Source organism: Rhineura floridana, chromosome 1, assembly GCF_030035675.1.
Source record: "Rhineura floridana isolate rRhiFlo1 chromosome 1, rRhiFlo1.hap2, whole genome shotgun sequence".
NCBI lineage: Eukaryota > Metazoa > Chordata > Lepidosauria > Squamata > Rhineuridae > Rhineura > Rhineura floridana.
In genome coordinates, this window is record NC_084480.1 from 42,822,897 (window position 1) to 42,845,569 (window position 22,673).

The following is a 22,673-nucleotide window of genomic DNA, read 5'->3' on the forward strand; positions in this document are numbered from 1 at the left end:
CGCCTCACCCACCTCGGGGTGCGGGGCTCATGGCTGCAGCCCTGGAGGTCCTTTTTTCCTTTTCGGGCTCGTAGCTGTGGGCTCAATTCCTTCTGGCTATTGCTGGTTTGGAGCTTGCGGTTTTAGCGGTGCTGCAGAGTGCTGCGGCTCCGACCAGCGGTGCTTGACTGGAGCTTGCTGTTGCAGCTCCTCCTAACTGGAGCTCGCGGCTGTAGCCTGATTAGTGGTGCTTGCTGACCTGGCTTCCCTTTTTGCTGAGGGCACTTCTCTGGGGCTTGTAGATGCGGCCCCAAGCTCTGACGTCCGCTTCCACCCCAGTCTGGGAAGGACGCTCTCTTGTAGGGCTCCTTCACTTCAGTTGGCTGCCATTAACCGTGCCTTGGGATGATTAGACTTTCCCGTCCTTTTGCTTGGCCCGCCTGCCTGCCATTTTGTGTGTTGCTTTCCTCATTTTTCACTTAATCTTCTTTCTCTTCCTGCCCACCATTTTATGTATTGCTTTCCCACCATTTTTCTGTTGGCCCTATCTTTGTCTGTTCTGTATCTGTTCTCTGCCCTTTCCCTACTTTGACCAAAGGCAGGGAGGGTACAGATTTATTCATACACAATTTAAGAGAGAGAGAGAGAGAGAGAGAGACAGCCAAGACTACGGAAGTGCACTCGGGGCTGTACCGCACCCCTCTACTGTGTGCATATAGCTAAGTGCTTTATTCAGTTCACCCCTCTTCCAGTGCATGTGTTTGACTTTAAGTATTGCACCCCTCATCTGTGTGTGTATATACCATGGCAGATCAAGCACCAGATGCAGAGCAGCAATGCACAGTCGCCGCAATGCCTCAACCCAAGGCTCCAAGACACAAGGATCCTAAGCACCATTCTAAGGCTGTCACCAAAACCAAATACTCTTCTACCCAGCTAGCTGCCGGGCGAGCATGGTATGTGTTGCTTCCAACCTCACCAGAAGCGTACCCTCTACAGTGGCCACTGTTGCAGTGCAGGAGACCTGTCAAGAGAGACTAACAGCCCTCTTTCACTCCCCAGTGGGTCATCAGAGGAGGACTTTGATGGGTTTCCAGCTCAGACATCCTTAACCATCAGTCTCTGACCCGTCAGTTGTTGGCATTTTCCTCCATGGCCAGTCAATCAACTTCAGGGGCTAGGGCTCAGGCCTCTCACCAGTCTGATGCAGCCATCACATCTCTGCCTCAAATAGTACAGCCATTGACTACGGATCCTCAGATGCCAGTGAGTACGGATCCTCAGATGGGTCCGCAAGTACCTTTGCTGGGGTTGCAGTTCACTCCTGAATTTGTCTCTCAACTGAAGGATGCCTTGTTGGGCTCACTCTCGCAAGCACAGCCGCTGGGAAACCCGCTGGGGAACATTGCCAGGCTCTCGAGAACTGTCCCCTACGCAACTTTGCATCAGGACTACTACTCATCACTGCCATTTAGATGAAGGTCAAGCGGTCTCACCGAACCCCTTCGATGTTACCAGAGGCAGAGCTGGAGCTGCAGTGTCGGATCCAGGGGACCCTTCTATTCCACTTGAGGCTGAAGATTGTTGGAGGTGAATCAGAGGTGGAGGAGGATACCTCTCACCGTCTTTTTGACTCAACCACCTATGTACCACTCTTTCACAGAACACTGGAAACCCTAGGCCTCCAATCTGCTCATTCTGAACCTATGCCTCAGGTGAAGGGTGCCAGGGTTCTGAGAACTCCCAGGCCTTTGGAACGTTTTCTTCCTGTTCCGGATCCTCGATGAGCTGGTTAAGGAGGAATGGGCTCACCCTCTGCATGCTAGACGGTTTTCAGTCTTGGCTAACAAGCACTATGTCTTGGCTACAGACTTTATGAATTGTCTGAAGATTCCGCTCGTGGACAAGCCAATTTCAAGTTTGGCTACCAGGTCTCTCCTCCCAAAAGAAGGGGACTCCCAGTTCAAGGACCCGTCTGAACAGAGACTGGACTTTGCACCTCATAAAACCCATGATGCAACGGTCTACTCCATCCAGGCTTCTTGCACAGCTTAAATTTTTACTAGAGCATCCATGATGTGGTTGGATGAACTTATGGATGACCCCTGATCCTGCCAAAATCAGAAAGGTTCTTGTGAAGCTCCATAAGTCAACAGCTTTCGCGGCCAACACCACTCTGGATGCAACACAATCTGCAGTATGTGCTATGGTGGCCAAGGTTGTAGCACGGAGGTCACTCTGGCTCTAACATTGGGATGCAGACACCATGGCCAGAGTCAACCTCTCTACAATGCCTTACGCAGGGACTATGCTTTTTGGAGAACAGGCTCTCAAAGCCATATTGGTGGACCTCAAGGAGAAGCAGAAGCCAGTCTTAGCCACAAACAAAAAAGAGAACCGGAGGGCATTTAGGAGATTTGTTCCATACCATGCCTTTCAGCTATTTTGAGGAATGTGGCCTGGTGGGAGAGGCTGTGATTTTTGATCTTCCAAAGGACCTTGGCCCAAGCAACGATTCCAGGACCGTTCTCAACACAAGGGAAGACCAGGTTCCTCTTCCTCATCATCTGGAAGGGGAGGTCGTCAGCGGAGGTAATACTGATACCATTCCCGTCGGGGGCACATTACTCCATTATGCGGATCAGTGGTTACATTTGATGATGGACTCTTGGGTCAGAGATCTCATTTCTTACAATTATGTAATAGAGGTTTGGCTACCCCCCCCAACAGGCTTCTTTCCTACCACCTAGCCCACTCTCCAGGGAGGGGGAGGATAATGGAGGAAGCCATACATCACCTTCTTGATAGAATCAGTGCCGCTGGCCGAATGTTATGCGGCGGTCTACTCCATTTTGTTGGCAGTCTCCAAAAGAGACCTGTCGTGGAGGGCTGTTCTAGACCTCAAGTTTGTGAACAGTTTTGTGAGATACTGTCACTTCAAAATGGAGTCCCTAGCCTCGATCATAGAAGCTGTGCAGGAGGGGAACTTCCTGATATCCATCGATCTAAAGGAGGCATATCTCCATGTTCTGATCTGCCCTGCCCAGTGATGTTTCCTGAGGTTTTCTTTTGGCCAGCAACATTTTCAATATCAGGTCCCGCCGTTCGGTCTCTCATCGGCTCTGAGAAAGTTCACAAAGGTGATGGTTACTCTGATTGCCTATCTTCGTCTCCAGGGGAGGTCCACATTTATCCATACCTGGACGACCTACTGCTCTGGGCAGAATCCATGGACCAGGCCTTCATTCACATTTGTCTCACACTTGCAACCCTGAGGGACCATGGGTTCTTGGTCAACATTGAGAAGAGTCTAGCCCCTACGCAACGTTTACAGCATTTGGGAGCCATTCTGGACACAGCTCAGGCCATGGTCTTCCTTTCACCAGAGCGGATGGCAACGATCACGGTTATGGCACTGCTCCTAATGCACCGCCTGGGGGCAGACATTACATTACTGGCAAAGGCCTGGGCATGTTTGTATCCACCATTCATATCGTCCCTTGGGCACGTCATCGTACTTGTCCACTTCAATGGGCCTTATTGCAGTTTCAGTTGGACATTGCCAGTTCCACCCATCGGGAAATTCGTCTACCCCCCTCACTGCGTTCTTCCTTCTGGTGGTGATCTTCAACTCGGAATCTCCAGAAGGGGACCCCATTCCGAGAGCTGAACAGGAAAGTAATTACAACAGACACCAGTCTGATCGGTTAGAGTGCCCACTGCAACTTCCAATTTGCTCAAGGTACCTGGCCCGTGTCAGAGAGAGATCACAGCATAAACTGACTGGAGCTAAGGGCAGTCCATCTAGCCCATTGTCATTTCCAGCCATTGTTCCATCTGATCCCTGTACTGATCCGAACAGACAACATCTGTGTGAAATCGCACTTGAACTGGCAAGGGGGCACCAGGTCTCAAACCCTTCAAGCAGAGGCCACCTTGATTTTCAATTGGACTGAGAGACACTTGCTGTCCTTGACGACAGAACACCTCAGTGGGGTTCTGAATGTCACTGCAGACTGGCTCAGCAGGCAGAAGTGATTCCAGGACAGTGGAGCCTACATCTGGCAGTATTTCGCCTTCTCCAACACCCCTTCAGCACCCTGACTGTGGATCTGTTTGCCTCAAGTCACAGCACTCCACTTCCCCAGTTCTTCTCACGGTATCTAGAGTCAAAGGCTGAGTCTGTAAATGTTCTTTTGACTCCTTGGCCGGACGGCCTCCTATACACATTTCCTCCTGTTCCCCTCCTAGGCAGAACACTGAGGAAGCTTTGGCATGAACAAGCTCAATTGGTATTACTAGCTCCATACTGGCCTCACCATCTGTGGTTTTCAGACCTTTCCCTGTCAGTAGCAGATCCTTGGAGGCTGCCAACAAGGCCGGATCTTCTTTCGCTAGAGTCGATCTGGCATCCGAATCCTCGCTGGTTGAGTCTGATGGCTTGGCGTTTGAGCGGACACAGCTGATCCACACAGGTCTTTCGCCGGAGGTTATTTATACTATTCTGGCCTCTAGAAGGCCATAGACAAATCACATTTACCAAAGTACATGGTCTGCATTTTCCAGCTGGTGTGCTTCCCATGCTCTTCGACCTTTGAAAGCCACTATCCAACAAGTCCTACAATTCCTTCACAAAGGTTTGAAGATGGGATTGAAACCCAACACCTTGCGTTGCAAAGCCTCTACTATATTGTCAGTTTTGTCTGTTAATCTATCAAGTATTCCCATGGGCTCTCACCTACTGATTAAATGCTTTTTGAAGGGAGCTGCTTCCCTCTCCCTGGCGGTGTGTCACCATTTTCCATCCTGGAGTTTACAGAAGGTGCTGCAAGCACACACCTGTTTTGAGCTCCTCAGGTCTGTGCCTTTGCGAGTGCTCTCTTTCAAGGTCCTTTTTCTGGTGGCTGTCACTTCGGTGAGAAGAGTGTCAGGTCGTGAGTGTTGTCATCTGCCCGTCATCTCTGCATATTTCATAAGAACTCAGTCGTGTTACTCCCTGATCCATCCTTTCAACCCAAAGTAAGCTCTGTGTTCCACTGTAACCAGGACATTGTACTGCCATAGTTTTGTCCTAATCCCATGCATCCACTCAAAAAAGCTTGGCACCCTCTAGATGTTCACAGAGCCCCCAAAATCTACCTGTTCTGTACCCAGAACATAAGGCTAATGGAATCTTTGTTTGTATCCTTTCACCCAAGAACACTGACGAAGAAAGTGACTAAATCCACCATGTCTTGTTGGTTGCATGCCTGCATTGCCCTGGCCTCTGAGTCACTTAAGCTTCCAGTGCCTCGCAATATTATAGTGCGCTCTACTAGGTCAGCAGCCACTATGGCTGTGTTCCCAACTAATGCACCTCTTGCAGATATTTGCAGAGAGCGGTATAGTCTACACCATACTCATTCATCAGGCACTATAAGATAGACTACTTTGCCTCTGTTGATGCTTCTTTCGGGAACTGTGTTCTGCAACAGGTTGTTTCTTAGGTTTAGGCAGTGGGTAGCCCCTCCTTACTAGGGCTGCTTTGGTACATCCCATGTGATGGCATGCTGCCTGGGGAAAATGGACTATTGGTCTCACCTGAAAGGTGGGTTTCCCAGGTATCATGCCATCTTGACCCTCCCTGATGGAGGCTGCCTGGGTGTATTATACTATCAATTTTTCACACACAGTTTTAGCGGTAAGGTTACTTTTCCACACATGTTTTTAGTGGTAAGGTCAAAAAGCTAAGGTTATTACAATTTCAATAGGTTTATAATGTGTTAATGAGTCAAGACCTTTATATGTGTTCTGGCTGTTGCTGCTCCTTCATGTGGGCAGCTGCCCTTTTCCCTTGCTGTTCTGCCTGTTCTGTTTATGACTGCTGTTCAGATATCACACTTGGGCCTCATCACAAATGAACTGGAGGGGGCCCGGAAGGAGCAGCCCGGGTCTTGACTCATGTGCATTCTTGCCTTTGGATGCTAGATAGCGCTATAACCCATGTGATGGCATGATACCTGGGAAAACCACCTTTCAGGTGAGACCAACAGTCCATTTATTGTTTTAATTGCTGGCTACCTTGAACTGTTTTTGAGGAAAAGTAGAATTCATATGTTTTAAATATCACCCCTCTTTGCTGAGGAGTTGTCGAAATGGGCCCTCAGAGTACTTAGGATTTTAGTCAGTGTTTATTGCTGTTGGTTTCCTCTTAACATTAGTAATATTGCTGATATTTAGGAACTGTGCTTGTATTTGAATATTTTCAGCAACATACCCAATTCATTTATCAAGTCAGTTGATTTTGCAGAACCCGCACATTTGTTATTCTTGTGTACTTTATTCACAAAAGTCTATGATAAAACATGTTGTCATAATCAAAATAAGCTTTGGAAAGTTCTATCACTGCACGCATAAATAAATAAATGAAAATTGCATTGAAAATTCTATATCCTGTCACTCTTCTAAATTTAGTTATCCTAATTTTGCACTGGTTTTCAAAAGTCAGAAAAACATGTTGGGAAAGTGTCCTACTATGTACCGAAGCAATAATGGAAAAATATGTTGAGGCAATAGTGTTTCTACTGAGAATGAATTTTCAGAAAAGTGTACTTCAGTCATCTACTTCCCTTTCTGTCAATATAGCAGCCAATAGATGACAGTGTTTAAATGTGACAGCTAAACTGTTTTACTTAGCGTCGTGTACATTATAAATGGGCTTGTTTTCATATAGTTTGTGTGTCTGTTATGCCGCACTGCTTGTTAAGTTAACAGTAAATGGCATGTCACTGAGATTTTTTAGTCGCAGTGGTGTTACACTTTGTGCGCATGATATTTCTTTTTGCATGTTTATGCAGTATGTGTGTCTATACTGACTTGATGTATAACTTGTCCTGTGGTTTATGCATGCTGCACTAATCTCTGTTATCTGTCCCCTCTTTATTCAGAGCATGCTGTCTAGGTCCTTTAATTCCAATTATGCTCCAGTTAGCAGCTTTCACTATGGCAGCTCTAGGGATCTGCATGGCAGCCAAGGCAATGTTGCCTTGAGTGTTGCAGATGGAAGAAGTTCTGGTGTTCACATTGTTCGTGTGAGTACATGCATAAACAGGCTGTTAGTAAGAAACTGGAAAGGGCATGTGATAATGTCTTTAGAACCGTGCACTTTTATGATTTGTGTAGTTATAGATTATGGCTGATTCTACCCATTACTGTAATATTGTAATTCAATAATGGCAATTATTGAAGAATTTTCTCCTAATATTTGTAGGTTTTTAATACTTTCTGCTTAAAGCATCAGAGGTGGGCAGTGTTGAAATATGATTTAATTTAAAAATAATAATTTGGCATGTTTTGCCTGCAAGCCAACTAATAGCCATATAAATATATAGGAGGACTTCTTTATCTTTAGATTGGCAGGTGACTTTAGGGAGTCTTCTCAAGTATGAGAAATAGCTTCCTACCTTTAGTTAATGCAATAGTAGTGAACTTCTTTGTTATCTTTCAAGAATATCTAGCATCGGTGAAACCTGATAGTTACTGCTTTCAGCTTGTGGAATTTTAAAATATACATAAATTGGAGTGGTGATTTTATGTATTTCTGTTGGCTCATACTGATGCTTTAGCTTCTCTGTTCGATGCTTCCCTTGTTATGTTTTTCTCTTTATTTTAACTTTAACTTCTATAATTTGATCAGGAATCCCTTTACAAAGTGCTTTACAAAGTGATGAAACTACAGTATGTAAACAGTATTGCAGCTTCTTGCTGCGAAGACAAAGGTTTTGGCCAGAATCACAATCCTGTTTTGGGGTTCATAAGGATTCACCATCTTCTCCCCATAATGGAAGTTAATTTTGCAATCTTTTGTAGTCACAAATATAGATGAATTATTTCTAAGTATGACCCATCTGTGTCCTCTCATTTATATGTCCAAGGTTCAACTTTCCTCACAGATCTTTGTCTCCCTGTAAACAACATAACCATCATTTTTGCTGTTCTGGCATGAAGCCCTGCCATTATCTTTGATTATTTCTTCCCAGTGTTCAATTTATTTCCAAATAATGTTGTACAGCATTGCAAAAATGTGACCCTTTCTCTTTGCCCTCTTGGTGAAAACTCTTCATACTTTGGTCTTCTCTCACCTTGACTGCTGCAGCCTTCTCCTTTTTATCCTTCTCTTGCCACTCAAAACGAATTCACTGATATTTCAGATAGTATCATGCCCCTCTTTAGATTCCTATACTGGCTTCCTCTCCACTCCTATATTGAGCATAGCCTGACCTTCCTGTCCGTTATGTCTTCATTATCATATTTCAGTATATGCCACCTCCAGCTCCGTCATCTTATCTTTTTATCTGTTAGTCTGTGCTATGCACAGTGAGAGCATCATAATAATATACAGTTCACAGTAGTTCCATTGAGCTACTTTGGAACTAGGACCCCATATATTTGAAGTAAAATGAGAATGGCTGTGCTACTCCTACTTACCTTTAAATTCCTGAGGGAAAATAAGTAATAGAAATTCTCTTTAGAGGTATTCATGCAAGCTAAATTGTTAACATAGTTCAGCAAGACAAACTGTAGGAAGTGGCAGTGGTGAGCTGCATGCACCCAGACACTGACAGGGTGGAGTAAATATCAGAGCTTAGAAAAGTTACTTTTTTGAACTACAACTCCCATCAGCCCAATCCAGTGGCCATACTGGCTGGGGCTGATGGGAGTTGTAGTTCAAAAAAAGTAACTTTTCCAAGCTCTGGTAAATATAGCAGTTTACAAAAGAAGTTTCCAAATCCTTGAATAGCAACAGTTTTTATGAATAGTTTTATTATGCAGTTCAGCGTCTTTTAAAAGTTCCAGTGTTTTTCAAAAGCTGGGGTTAACGTTTATGGCCATCTCAAGGCTGATTAATATTATTAAATACTTTAAAACACCTATGTAATATGCTTAACAGTCATATGAACAAAATTGGTAATTCTTGTATAATTTGTGTTACTATATAACAGAAATGTTTATACACTTTTATTATTTAAAGCATCCCCAAACATCAGCCTCAATAGAGCAATGTCAAGAAGATGTATTCATTTCTGGACAGCAGAACTACTCATCTGCCACACTTGGGCTCAAGGATGTTTCTCTAGATAACATGAAGAAAGTTCCTGTACAGGTAATAAACCGCATAGCTCATTTACCATCAATAAAGATGTTATTTTGTCATCTTTGGTTCAGATGAGTGTTATATGTATGTGTGTGTGTTCCCACCTCTCCTCTTGTGTGGCCACAAGAACATCCAAAGCTTTCCACCAGACCTGTGGTTTTGATATAGAGAAATTAACGAAGATAGTAAATCATGGTTTGAACTTGGCATGTTTCCCTAAACTGTAGTTAAGACTGACCACAGTTTGTCCAGATTCAGGCATAATGAGTAAAAGCTTCCAGTCTCTTATTGTGGCTGTTTTGGAAGAGAATAGGGGACTGGGAGTAAGCCAAAGTCTTGTTAATTGCATACTAACAAGGCCATTTAATATACAGTGGAAAAAACACCACCAACAGCTTTTTACTTACCTAATTGTGGGTCTTAGCTCTTTACTACTCAAGACAATTCAGTGCTTTTGTAGTGACCTAACTGAATTAATTTTAGTGGGTTGTATCCAGGCATGAGTGGAAGTCAGCTTGCACAATTGATCTTTATCCTCTCCCTCTGCACCCCTGAAGTCTCTTTAAGGGTTTGGGAGGAGGGCTCTTGAACACTGTGAGCTGTATTGTTTGGGGCTGCAGTGGGAGGGGGAATTGCTGGAAATCAGGCAGGGAACCTTTTACAAATAGAGCATGAACCCCATACATTTGCTGTGAAATGACAATGGATCTCTGTCTATGCAGGGTTTTTCCATCCCCCAATTTCAGGTGGTTTCCCTACCCCATTGTAACTCTACAAAACAGCCGACATGGTTCAGAAAGCCCCCAAAACTCTCTGGAGAGGTTTTTTGGGGATGCAAGAATTGCAGAAGGGAAAGGCAGAGAAGAGAAAGATTGGGACAGGTTACCTTCTGCTTGCACAATCATTGGATACAACCCAGTGTCAGCAAAACCTGTGTTACCCTTAAAGAACACGAGTTCTAACATACAAAATGTGAACTCTTATCATGTAGTGCAATCCTTTGCATGTCTTTTCAGAAGAAAGTCTCACTAGATTCAGTGAGATTGCAGCCTCTGTGTTTTATTGTATCTTGAAAGGTTCAACTACAATACATATTCAGTTCTCCAAGTTTAGGAGCTTCTACAATTTGGAGGAGGGAAATAAATGCATTACTCATATATACATATAAGCAATATATTAAAACTACAGAAGTACAGCAAAAAATTATTAGACATACTTTTAACGGGGAAAAATCCCGATCGACTAATATAGGTACTAATTTTTCATCATTGAAAAAATACATTTCATTCCAGTTTGTTTTGTCTAGAATGCTACATTTAAAAAAAGAAAAATACAGTGTACATGTTTTAAAACAATATCTCTTGTAAATTATTATCAGCTTAAGCATGGAAAATCAAACAAGCTGTATAAAACAAAATATATTTTTGCTGATTTAAAATGTTGCCTTTATATATCCAGATACCTTTGACAAATGGGCAGATGTGCCAGCCTCCAAGACCTCAGGCAAACTATAGTCAAGTCCATCATGCTGCGCCCCAAACATCTGTGGCAAGACATCCTTCTAGAGAGCAATTGATTGACTATCTAATGCTTAAAGTTGCCCATCAGCCACCCTATAGTCAGTCCCAGGGTCCATCTAGACAAAGCCACGAACTGTCAAAGCAAGAGGTAATGGCAAAAATAATGTCTTGACTTAATGGATAAATTTGGATTGTTGGAATGCGCTGGAAGCTTTTCCTTCATTGAGACCTTGTCAATATCCTCTGGTTGTGGCTTGCTATCTTCATTATTATTACTATTATTTGTGCTTTAGAAATTGTTCAGCACACTACCAAGTGGTTAGAGAAATTTTATTTATAATGTATTTCTATCCTACTTTGTTTCTTATACCCCTTCCTCCAATGCATCTTACAAAACAAATTCAAATAATAGAAATACAGTAAAAAAAAGCATCAATAAGCTAGAAAACAAAGAAGTAAAGCCATAAATAAAAGCGGCATAAGTACTACTAGTATATGCAGTATAAATATGATGATGAAATGGCTGCTCATTTCCATAATCTGTTTATATCTTAGATTCGAGTGAGAATTGAAAAGGATCCAGAGCTTGGGTTTAGTATATCAGGAGGAACTGGTGGTAGAGGAAACCCCTTCAGACCTGATGATGACGTAAGTATTAAATAGGTCCACCTCTTTGGGGTATAATGAGTGTTAGGGAGATACTATTTGCTGTTATTTTTATTGATGAGGATTTGTTTGATGTTTTAAATGTTTTTATGATTAATCATTGTTTTATGTTAGCCATGCTGTGCTCCCTTTTGGGAGGAAGGGTGGAATATATAAAGCACAAATAAATAGGTGTTTTTGTGTGTTTTTGTACACACAGGCAAACACTTTTTCCCCTAGCACCAGTAAACTTTATTTTTCACTATTCTTCCGGTGAAGTCCTCTTCCCAGCTACAGAGCCTGTGGGGAGGGGAGAGACTACATGCCCAACATAAAGGCTTGCTAGGGCTCTCTTCTTTGTACAAAACCATACATACTTTTGAAACTCTCCCTACTTTCAAAAATACAGCTGCATCAAGGAGCCTGATTTTACAATAAAAGTGTCATATCCAGTGTTACTCAGCATAGACCAGTGTTTCCCAACTAGTGGGCCACCAGATGTTGTTGGACCACAATTCCCATCTTTCCTGACCATTGGCAATGCTGGCTGAGGCTGATGGGACTTGTGGTCCAACAACAACTGGTGGCCCACTAGTTGGGAAAGGCTGGCATAGACCCATTAAAATCAATGGACTTAATTAACCCATTGATTTCAGTAGGCCAGCTCTGAGTATGACTGAGTTGGATATCACCCAATGCTTCATTTTACTGATAAATGGACAATGGAGTTGTGGGGTCAATTTAGTATTGGGAAGATAGAAAAAGACCTAAGAAAACAAGGAAAAAGCTACTGCCAAAACAAATGTAATATTATTTCATGAAGGCAGGCAAGGGGGAAGGGTGGGATATAAATTTAATAATAATAAGTCAAGAAGGTTAATAATAAAAAGCTCTTTTCTATTGCTTATATTGGGTTTTTTCCTGTCCTATGAGACACAGAGCTTGCATTCCTAGTGTATCATTATATAGGACAAAAACAAGTGGAATTAGTTACATTGGGATAAAGAGAAGTGTTTTGTCAGCTTTGATTTATTAACACTATGGGTTTGGCTGTATTCAAACACAAATTCAGACACAACAAATCAAAAACAGTAGGGAAAGATTTGGGATTCTAAATAAGGATATAAGCCAGCCAGACTGAAGAGCAAGGTGGAAACAGCACTGCTCAAGCCAGGCAGAAAAATGAACTGACACTCCGTGGGAGGGGCTAAGTTAAGAGTCCTTTGGAGTGTTAATTCTTTTCTGCCTCAAGTGCCTCAAGTGGCCTCAAGTGGTGGTTGTGGGTTGGGAGACGCAGTGATAGATGTGTCTCTCTCAGGGGAGATGACACAGACGGCTCATGAGATCCGTTCTCTGCATAGTGGCCAATTTCTGAGTCTTTTTATAAGGATTTAACAAATCTGTCATATGGCAAGTGTAATGAGCAGCCACCCTTCCTCTAAACTTTGGAGGTGGGTGGGGATTGGCTGGCTGTCTCTGCCACTTTCCCAGCTCCAAAGTTCTGAGGGAGGCTGAGATGGTTTGGTAGCTGAATGGCCAAGACACCCAAAGAGCCTTGGCCATGGCAAGGCAAAATTCTTTCTGGAGGGAAAGGTAGGTGAAGGGGGATCTTTGGACTGCACTGCCTGAAGGTGCCCGTGCCTCTTCTCACCTTTCCCTCAGAGAGGCTTTACAAGTTCAGAGGGCTTGGAACTACTACGCTAGCCAAATATTTTGGGCTGCTGTGCATATACAAGTCTGTGCATATACACAGTAGGACTTTGAACTTTGCCCAGCATAGTTTCTGAAGAAACTTCTGGGATGATGCGGAGAATCTGTCAAATATAAACTTCAAAATCCCTACTGCAGATATATATATTTATTTGTGTACAATGGATTAGGGCCAGTTCTGGTTAGCATACTGGCTTATTAGGATTAAAAAGAAATTTATACAAGGCAATGTTTACAAATTATGATGGCACTTACCTAACATTGAGGGGATTTCATCTCAAGACTTTGTTTTTGTTGCTGTTTGACATGTAAATTATACCAGGGCCAGTGCAGGTGTAAAATTAACTGGGGTTAAAGAATGGGATTGGGCTATGGGATCTTGCATATTCTTCTGCTGGCCCTTTTTATTGCTGATCCCACTACCTGGACTCAGCAGTGAGTGCAACAGTCTCCAAGTCAGTTAAGAGGATCCTAGAAATCCTCTAAACTCACTCAATGGGTTTATGTTGTTTACTGCCCTACATCAATCCCTAATCACCAGTTAATTGTACATCGGCATCAAACCTTATATCTTAAACATTTTTAAAAAATAATTATAGTATTAGAAATAACTTCAGTTCTGCTCCTGACACTTCCCTTCTCCTCACCCTGCACATACCCTTTACCCTCCTCAGATCTACTCCAGAGGATTGGGGAAACCCCTTGAACATATCTAGGGGGTGTGCAGGGGCAGGGGAGAAGTCCCATTGCGCAAGCAGAAATCCTTGCACTGATGGGACACTTACTTAGCGCTATGTTGAATTCAACCCCAAATAGTTAACTTTTGTTTTCCATTCACTTGAAAGGGTATATTTGTAACCAGGGTACAGTCTGAAGGACCAGCATCTAAACTGCTGCAGCCAGGAGATAAAATTATTCAGGTAATGTAGCATAAAGTAATTTAACAATTATTTCTGTTGATGCTGCAGCTGTCTTTGAAATACTGTGTCTCTCTTTCCCACCTCCTTATCTGATCTGTTATTTCTGCCCACTCAAACCCTGCAGTTTCTACCTTCAGTCTCTCCCCATCCTCACCTCATTTTTTCCAATGTTCTATCAGTGTATTTACCCCAGTAACCTTCAATCTCAGTTTATACTCTTTATATGAGATTCTTGTAAGGAAATGTCTCTAAAGTCACTACAATCTCATTCTAAATCACTACAATCTCATTCTCTGCTGTCTGGCTCTTGGTAAACCAGCTGTGGACTCATATTCCAGGTAGGGACTTGCACGATTGAATGTTCCTCCAGTTGGTTCAGGAAAAACTCCTTGCACATAGAAAATGGAAATGCTGGGGAAAAAGCTAGGTTAGAACACATTTAGTTTTCTGTGTGTGGGAGAAACTTTTAATCACATGAGTCCCCCCACCTGCAATCTGAAGTGGTACAGTTGAGGCACAAGTTTTTTTAAATTTTGTTTATTTGTAAAAAAATATTTATATACTGCCATCTCATAAGACATCAGGGTTACCAACTTATCTGCTGAGAGACCTATCAGTCTGATGAGCACCTCTAGAGGATATTAAAATACTTGTCTGATTACATTTTAAATTAATGCTGCCTTCCTTCTTGTCTGCAGCTTTACTGGACAAGCAGGGCTTTTTTGTACTGTACCACCAATTTTACCAGTCTTCAATATCTCAACTTAGGCCTCCACCAATGTAGCTCAATCTAGGATTTACTCCAGACTTCAGACTTGATAATTTAAGGGGAAGACAACCCCATCCAGAACAGGATTTTGAATACCATGTTTCTGAACAGACAAACCACTTCCCCACAGAATCTTTATCTTGTTGGGATTGAGTTTCATTTTATTGATCCTCATCCCGGCTCATTATGGATTACAGACACCATCTCAGCACTTCCATTGCTTTACTTGATACTCATGAAAGAAAAAGAGAGAGCTTGGTGTCATCGCATACTGATGGCATCTCACTCACCTGAATGATCTTTCCAAGCGATTTCATGTAAATAATAAAAAAAGAAAGATATAATTGAACTATGTTGGCCTCCATAGCATTAATATAGTAGTTCCCCAGCACCAGCTTCTAGAATTGGTTCTCCAGGTAGGAGTGGAACCACTATATCACTCAAAACTTCCAACCCAAAGAGCCTATCCAGGATACCATGGTTAGTGGTAACAACATCCTCTGACAGGTCCTGGAGAACTAGCCAGGTTGTATTTACCTTGTCTTTCTCTTGGTATAGATGGTTTATCAGGACAACCAAGGCAGTTTCACCACACCACAATATAAATTTATCTCTCTCTTTGGCTCCACCACTACTGCTTTGAAACATGCTGTCACCTCCTGCACTCTTAAAACAACACCCAAATCCTACTTGACTCATTCTCCCCTTCTTAACGATCATCTCCAAACATCTGTGTACTCCTTGGCTTGACCCTTTTGGTGCTTTTCTGAAACTATCCTCACTGAAACTACCAACTCTTAACTGCAAAATCCAAAGATTAGTCTGTCTGTCATCTTCCTTGACCTTTGATGCTTTTGATGAAGTTGAGAATCCTGATCCCTTAACAAACCTTCATATCTTTAGGTCTCTATGGCTCAGTTTAGGCTGGTTCTTTTTCTGTTACAATCGCAGCCACAAAAAATGAGTTCAGCAGAGGCAGCCTGAGTTGGCCTAGAAGATGAGAAAATACAAGGGGAAGAGGCCAGCAAGGAGGAGATAACCATAGTCTAGTCAGGATCATTTTATAGGCACATGACTAATGTCTTGGAGAAGAAATAGTAGGATTTGACTACTGGGTTGAATATAGACTAAATAGAAGTCAAAAGACTTCTATAGGTTGTTCATCTGCCATTTCAAAGGTTGTTCATATCTAAAAGAGGAACAGGGAAGTATAGAGAAAGTATTTGAATGGAAAAAATAAGTGTGTGCTGTCTCTTTTTTCTATCATACTGAACTTAAGATTTTGGTTAAATGGGGCTTTATTCACACACCACATCCAAAACTTTAGAAAACACATTTTTCAGAACGTGGTAGTTTATTTTTCTTCAACAAGGCTGTTGTGATGATTGTGGTGATTGCTGGAGAATGGTTGTTCATTAACTCTTAGAGGCATGGGATAGCAACCAGTAAGGATTACACTATTTGAATTGTATCAGCTCTCTCTAATATTGTTGCTTCCTCCCTGCTAAAACACGATCAGCAAAGCACATATCTTGTTTCTGTTATTTGGGCTGATTGCAGTTTTGCCACCATTCAGCATATGCTCAGAGGTAAATGTTACCAAATTCTTCTAAGCTACACAGGAAATTGATTGGACTGTGAAAAACCAACCCAAATTGTGTTTGCATTTTTACAGATTTGTAGAGCAGTGCAATATCTCAGAGAGGTCAGGTTTCCTGCTTCCATGGTGCATTCACTATAGCTGCTTAATTTCTCTGCTCTTTAAAGTTTGATAGAAATATCTGTTGGCTATAGGTACATTCTTAAACCACAAGGGTTTTTTGCCTGTTAGTGAATATATTATTTATAATGATACTATGAAAGTGTTCACTCTTTTCCCTTCCTATTGCATTGGGATGTAGCTGGGCAAAGAAAGGTTAGGAAATGTTTAATATAGTTGTGTAAATAAAACTGTTATTGAAAATTGTAAATAGGTTGTTTGCATTTATCAGGATTTAAACTTCCTTTCCAGGCTAATGGATGTAGCTTCATCAATATTGATCATGGACAAGCGGTATCCTTACTAAAGACTTTTCAGAACACAGTAGAACTCATCATTGTGCGAGAGCTTTCTTAAATATTGTGGAAGAAGGGGAAATGTCCACGTGACCTTAGAAGAACTTGTGGGAAACTGAATATTTTGATTATTTTTATATACAAAGACTTTTAAAATTATGTACAGTAATAAAATAATCTTGTGGTTATAGGGGGAAAACCACTGTAAAAAAATAGAAAAAACAATTTTGGAAATGCGTACGGTAACAGAATTTGTTGAATTTTAAAGCATTGTAGCAATCAAAAATCACTCCTCCGAGAACAAACCTGTGGTCTATTTTGTACAGATGGTGGGTTTATTTTTGGATAATTCATACACATTACTCAACTTTTTGTGTACAAGGAGCCTCCATTGTAGCCAGTGGACAGATGGCAGGGCTTTCTGTCCTGTAGCTGTTTGATGCCTTTATTTTTTGTTCACCTGGTTTTAATGTCTTTGTTGAAACCATTTCTGTAGATGTTGATAAGATATTTGATATGTTGGCTTTGCTATGTGCATATTGTACAGATGAATGGGTAGATGGAAGGTCGGGCTGGTTGAGTTAATTTTAAAAGGCCAGGTAAAATGGCTATGAAAGTATGGAGTCAAGAAAGGAGGAAAATAACATGAGAATGTATTGTCTACCAATAGAAAAATGCAATAAAATGTGAAGTCTTTTTAAAGAGACTCTAAATATGCTTCTGGGAGTTCTACAGGATTGGTTCTTATCACATCCACTGACTGTCTTACTTGCTATGTGCAATTCACTTTTGTGTGTTTGTTTTTAATCCCACACCTTTTTTCACCTATGCTGTGGAGTTGTGCCCAGAGACTCTTGTCATGAAAATCCCCAGTTTTGTGCAAAAGGTTGATTTCTGCCTTGTATTAAATATTCCATGTTCAACTTATTTATAGATTTTTTTTTAAAAAAAAACTGAAATGGCCAGTTTTTTACGTATTGCCTGTAACTCATCATATATCTATCACACATGTGCATGTTCCAAACCTCTAATTACTATGCCAGAAAAAAATGTTCTTTTTAATGGGGTTCATGGCAGTGAGCCCTGCCAAGGATTGGTCTGTCCAGAAGTAAATGGCTAAGGAAGGGTTAGGAAAGAAACTGTGATTTTGTTTGACCTTGAATTGCTTTCTTGGAATAAAAGGAAACAATACGTATGGAGCTAGGTAACCAAAGCCAGTTTTTATAAGACTGTGGCACAGTGATGGGTGAATTGCTGTTGGAAAGTTGTAAAGCAAAGGAATGGGAACTTGTGACCCACCAATTTGTAATGATCTTTCTCAAAGGGCTGTTCCTACAGGTGACATTAAATGTGAACTAGACACTTCAGAGTCATTAAAGGGTTTCTAACTATTTTAATGTAATAGTGATTTACCACAGGCTGCCTTTGTTCCTTATTACTTGTATAAAATATTGGACTATACATAATTAATTTTGTTTATGACAAACATGATTCTTTTCCTCTTTTTCCTTATATAACAGAGATGAGATAGCCTAACTTATGGAGTAATAAGAAATACATGATTATGGACCAGAGAAAAGTGCCATAGAAGACCAATAACTGTTTGTTTTTTAAAGGCAAATTATTAACCTGTCATTGGAGCAATATTCAGTTACTGCAGTTTTTAATAAATAGAAATTGGTAGTTTTAAAGTGAAATTAGCAAAAACACCAGCCTACTGTAGTTTTTGGAAAGATGTGCTGGAACAGAAAGGAACCTGCATACCTAACAGAAAGAGGCAGTACTTTTTAAATAGACTCCAATGATATTGCACTTCAAAGATCACCTGCATATTGTACTGTGTATAGTCTATAATTTTAATTGAAACCCTTTAACAACTCTTTGTACATTAATTTTAGTTGATTTTCATTAATATTTACATAGGAATTGATTTTTATATTAGCAGAAATGTGCTGTATTTTGGTAAAAATCACTTATTTTCTGTGTGCTATTAATCTTTAAAGGAAACAAGAAACATAGTGATATAATGGCAGGCTTCACTTGTAAAAGTGTATTTTAATTTCTCTACTTTTTATTGACAATTTAAAAATTCACATTCATTGATTTTAATTATATTAATGTAAACTCAACCTTTTAAAGGGAATATAAACAGATCAGTCCTACTCTGACCTGAGACATAAACTGTAATTATGGTGAAGGCAAAAGTCCCAAATTAGAACTGATTCTTTATTGATCATGGGCATCATTTGTCTTTAAATACATAAAACATCAGGTTAAAATAAACTGTTCAAATGCAATTTTGTATGAAATAATAAGCATTGTAAACCATGCTTTTAGAATTTAATTTAATTTAAATAGTTTTGTACAACAACAGTGTTGCCAAAAAAATATTGTTTGTAAGAGAATGTAAAGCAAGAAACTTGGTGCTTCGGGGGGGGGTTGGAAGGAACTAGAAAAAGTATATTTGAAATATAATATCGATGATAGATATTGTTTCCTGAAAAAAGGCAAATTTTGAATGTATTACATCATTTGTGTTGGAAGATACTGAAAAAACGTTGAGAGGCTGTGGAAGAAGAGGCTCCTTCAAAATTGAAGATAATTATTCTGAAGCCGTGGATTTTTAATGTTTCTCACCTTGTCAAATAAGATATATCTACACAATTGGTTGCTTTGGTATAGAATGAATAAAGTGTTTGTCAACTCAATATTCTTTTCATGATAGTTCATTAAAGAATCAGTTCAAATGACAAATTCTGGTTAAAAAAAATCCCACATATTTATTGTGTAAATACATTTTTTAAAACTTTTTGACTGGAGTTTCAAAAATGTGTATATACTTGAACACATCCTATGAACACAATCATAGCAATAAGCAACAAAGAGAACCAAGCCTTTATCATTAATTTGCTGTACTACTTTTTTAAAAAGTAACTATTCCCTTGTTAGCAGCTATGTAATGTCTTTATTGATCAGAATTTATTCAGCATTCCAAATTTTTGTATATAATTAAATTGTTTCTGAAGTAACACATGGAGAATAGATAATAAACTAATGCTCTTTAAAGCTCTGTGTAATTTACTGATTTCCTTTACATCAGTCTGAAATTTTCTAAATTGTTGAATCTATTCCTCATGGTAATTGAGTAACATATTTCTCAGATTTTTCTATATTCAAGTATAGATTATTCAAAATTTGTTTTTAAGTACCCCTTTCTTGCTTGAATTGGAACTGAAGCCACTTTGAAGCAGAGTGCTGCCTTAAACCAACAGTGAGGCAGATGTTGGATTACAACTCCCATCATCCCTGACCATGGGCCATGCTGGATGGGGGCTCATCTGGCAGATCACCCTAATTTGATCCTGGATTTGTCAGATCTTCCTAATCTGATTCAAATGACATATGGCAGGAAAAATCAGTTTTTGTTACCTGTTTTCTCTCTCTCCCCCCTCTCACAGCTACTCCCGCTACCCAAAAGTAAGGAATATTAAGCTGAGCACAAGGGGCATACAAAGCTTTTTCTTGTCTTGGATACTGAGGATTGATAAGAAGCTCTGTGCCTTATGCCCAAAGACAGAAATTCTTGAAACTATATAGTAAATTAAATTGCTGCTGTACTTCCTTACATCAAAAACAGCAGTAGCTATAGATCAGAATGGGGAAGCTCTCCTCCAGGTGTTGTTGGATTACAAGTCCCATCAGCTTCAATAGTCAAGTATGATGCAAGTTGTAATTCGACATCAAGAGGGCCTCAGGTTCCTCACCCTTGCAGTAGATAGAAGGCATTTTGATACTCATCCCTTGTCCCTTAGTGTAGTAACCCTACAAAACACATGCATAAAGTAGTAATATCTGAAGTCGTCTTGGCAAATTCAGTTTCCTCCCCAATATGCAATGCTGGAGAAATCTGCAAGCTGGTTTTGTCCAGTACAGAAATCAAGTGGCATAAAATCTAGCCTTCCAAGAAGTCAAATATTTGTGCCTGATGCCAGCTAGTCCCACCAGTTGGTGTTTTCTCTTGTACCTGTGGACAAATGGGAGGCAAATTAGTCAAGAACTGGACACAATTATGCCTGCAATAGCAGCCTTTGGAGGACTTAGACAGGATGTTTCTTGAAGAATTGATGTCCCTGATTTAAAGAAAGAAATGCATTATATAGCTCTTGTACAACAGTTATATGAGCAATAGTGAAGTTTTTTACAGGTACTACAAGACTAATCCTCTAGCAACAGATGTTCGTTGGACTACACCTCTCAGCAGCATGGCCAATGGGCAGGGATGATGGGAATTGGAATCCAACAACATGTGGAGAGTACGAAGTTGGCTACCCCTGCTCTAGATGAACCTGTGTAGGAGAATTCTTTCTCCGTTGGGATCTTTTGCTGGGGGTCCATGAATAAAATTGAAGACAGGCTTGGAGCAAAAAGGTAGGCCTTTATTCTTTACAAGCATATGCATATGCACATGCAGGGTCAGCCTCCAGAAACATCCAGGAGAGACTGCACTGAGGCACTGCGTGCAAGCTCTTTTATAAGTACAATTACAGCATGTGACAATGATTTCACCAGTCTTATGAGTCCTTGCCCACACAACATATTTCCAGACCAGTCAGAGAGCATTAGCTAACTCCAGTGGTGATTCCAAGATTCTGTCCATATCATAAATGGTACCATTGTCCTATTGTCTCTTCAAGACTAATGAATTTTGGGACTAGTTGGAACGGTTACTACTATGAATGTTTTCAAGCATACCCAGTACATTCCATATGTCATTGTTTCATTGTTTCTGATCAGTCAGGCTGACCAAGGTACATTGGGGAAATTTGGACAAGGTCCCTTGAGTTAAGTTTGGGAACTTAACTCAGGATGTTTGTGAATGTATGAGCACCCCCAGTTCTATTCCTTTGCCATAGGGGTTCTTATGTCTTTATACTTTCTCAGAAACCCCATTTCCTTATTTATAAAATACATAGCTCATGAAAGAGGATTTTATTTAAACCCCTGAGCTACATTGTGAAACCACACAGACTAAGGAAAAAGCTGGATGACTCTGGCTAACTAATATTTTTCAGCCTCAGAAATATAGAGGCAGGCAAGCAGACCACCCCAGATGTACCCTTTTCTTTATAACAACACACTTGTAAAGTTGTACATTTAATACATTTAAAATCTCACTATTTCTCTTCATTAAAACTTCTCCTTTAGATGGCATCAAGAATCAAACATTGGCAATCCCTACTGCATTTCATCAATCACAGCTTCTCTCACAGTCTTAACGCTTCTTGATTCCAAACAATAAAATAATTAATCTCAGCCTAGTCATGTACCTGGCCAATTTGGCAAGAAAACAGGAGGTCGCTGTGACCTGTTTCCATCGCAACAGGTTTTTGCTGTTAGCCTGAATAAAATGCTAAGATTCAGGACTCCCTGTTAGCCTGAATCTCAGGTCCCTATGATTGTAAAACATACACCCCTTTTAATAATTATGATCATACATGTATGTATATATAAAATTCCCCATTACCTGTAAGCCAGCTCTTTGGAGAAGATGAGTTTATATGGTGGCACAGAGTGTGATCCTATACATATTTTCACAGAAGTCAGTCACTAACTGGCTTACTTCCAGTGTGTGTAGGACTGCAACTTTAGTTGGATACCCAGTTAGCTCCCACCATAATGAAGCTATTAGTTTTTCAACATCCAAATCAGATTCTCATTCATCAAAGAAGGGCTTTTTTCTTATACATTTCCCCAATGCAGAAAAGGTTACATTTGAGCCTAGTTTAGAAAAAAGGTGATGTATAAAATTATGCATGGTGTAAAGAAAGTGGATAGATAGTTAGGAACCTTTGGCCCTCCAGATATTGCTAAACAACTCCCGTCAGTTGTAGCAAGCATGGTCAATGGCCAGGGATTATGGGAGTTGTTATGCAACATCTGGA

At 40.7% G+C, this 22,673-nt stretch overlaps 1 protein-coding gene across 4 annotated transcripts in view; it reads left to right on the forward strand.

The window, feature by feature from the left end:
• Positions 1 to 19,439, forward strand: part of ERBIN (erbb2 interacting protein) — a 135,945-nt gene extending 116,506 nt beyond the window's left edge. For 3 of the 4 annotated variants that reach the window (XM_061619456.1, XM_061619446.1, XM_061619465.1), the window contains 6 exons: positions 6,906 to 7,049; positions 8,990 to 9,121; positions 10,571 to 10,780; positions 11,188 to 11,280; positions 13,833 to 13,907; positions 16,688 to 19,439. In XM_061619456.1, coding sequence (XP_061475440.1) covers positions 6,906 to 7,049; positions 8,990 to 9,121; positions 10,571 to 10,780; positions 11,188 to 11,280; positions 13,833 to 13,907; positions 16,688 to 16,792 — 759 coding nt within the window. In that variant the 3' untranslated portion in view covers positions 16,793 to 19,439. The remainder of the gene's footprint in view (positions 1 to 6,905; positions 7,050 to 8,989; positions 9,122 to 10,570; positions 10,781 to 11,187; positions 11,281 to 13,832; positions 13,908 to 16,687) is intronic. The other variant, XM_061619476.1, reaches the window with a different exon arrangement.
• Positions 19,440 to 22,673: the final 3,234 nt, after the last annotated feature.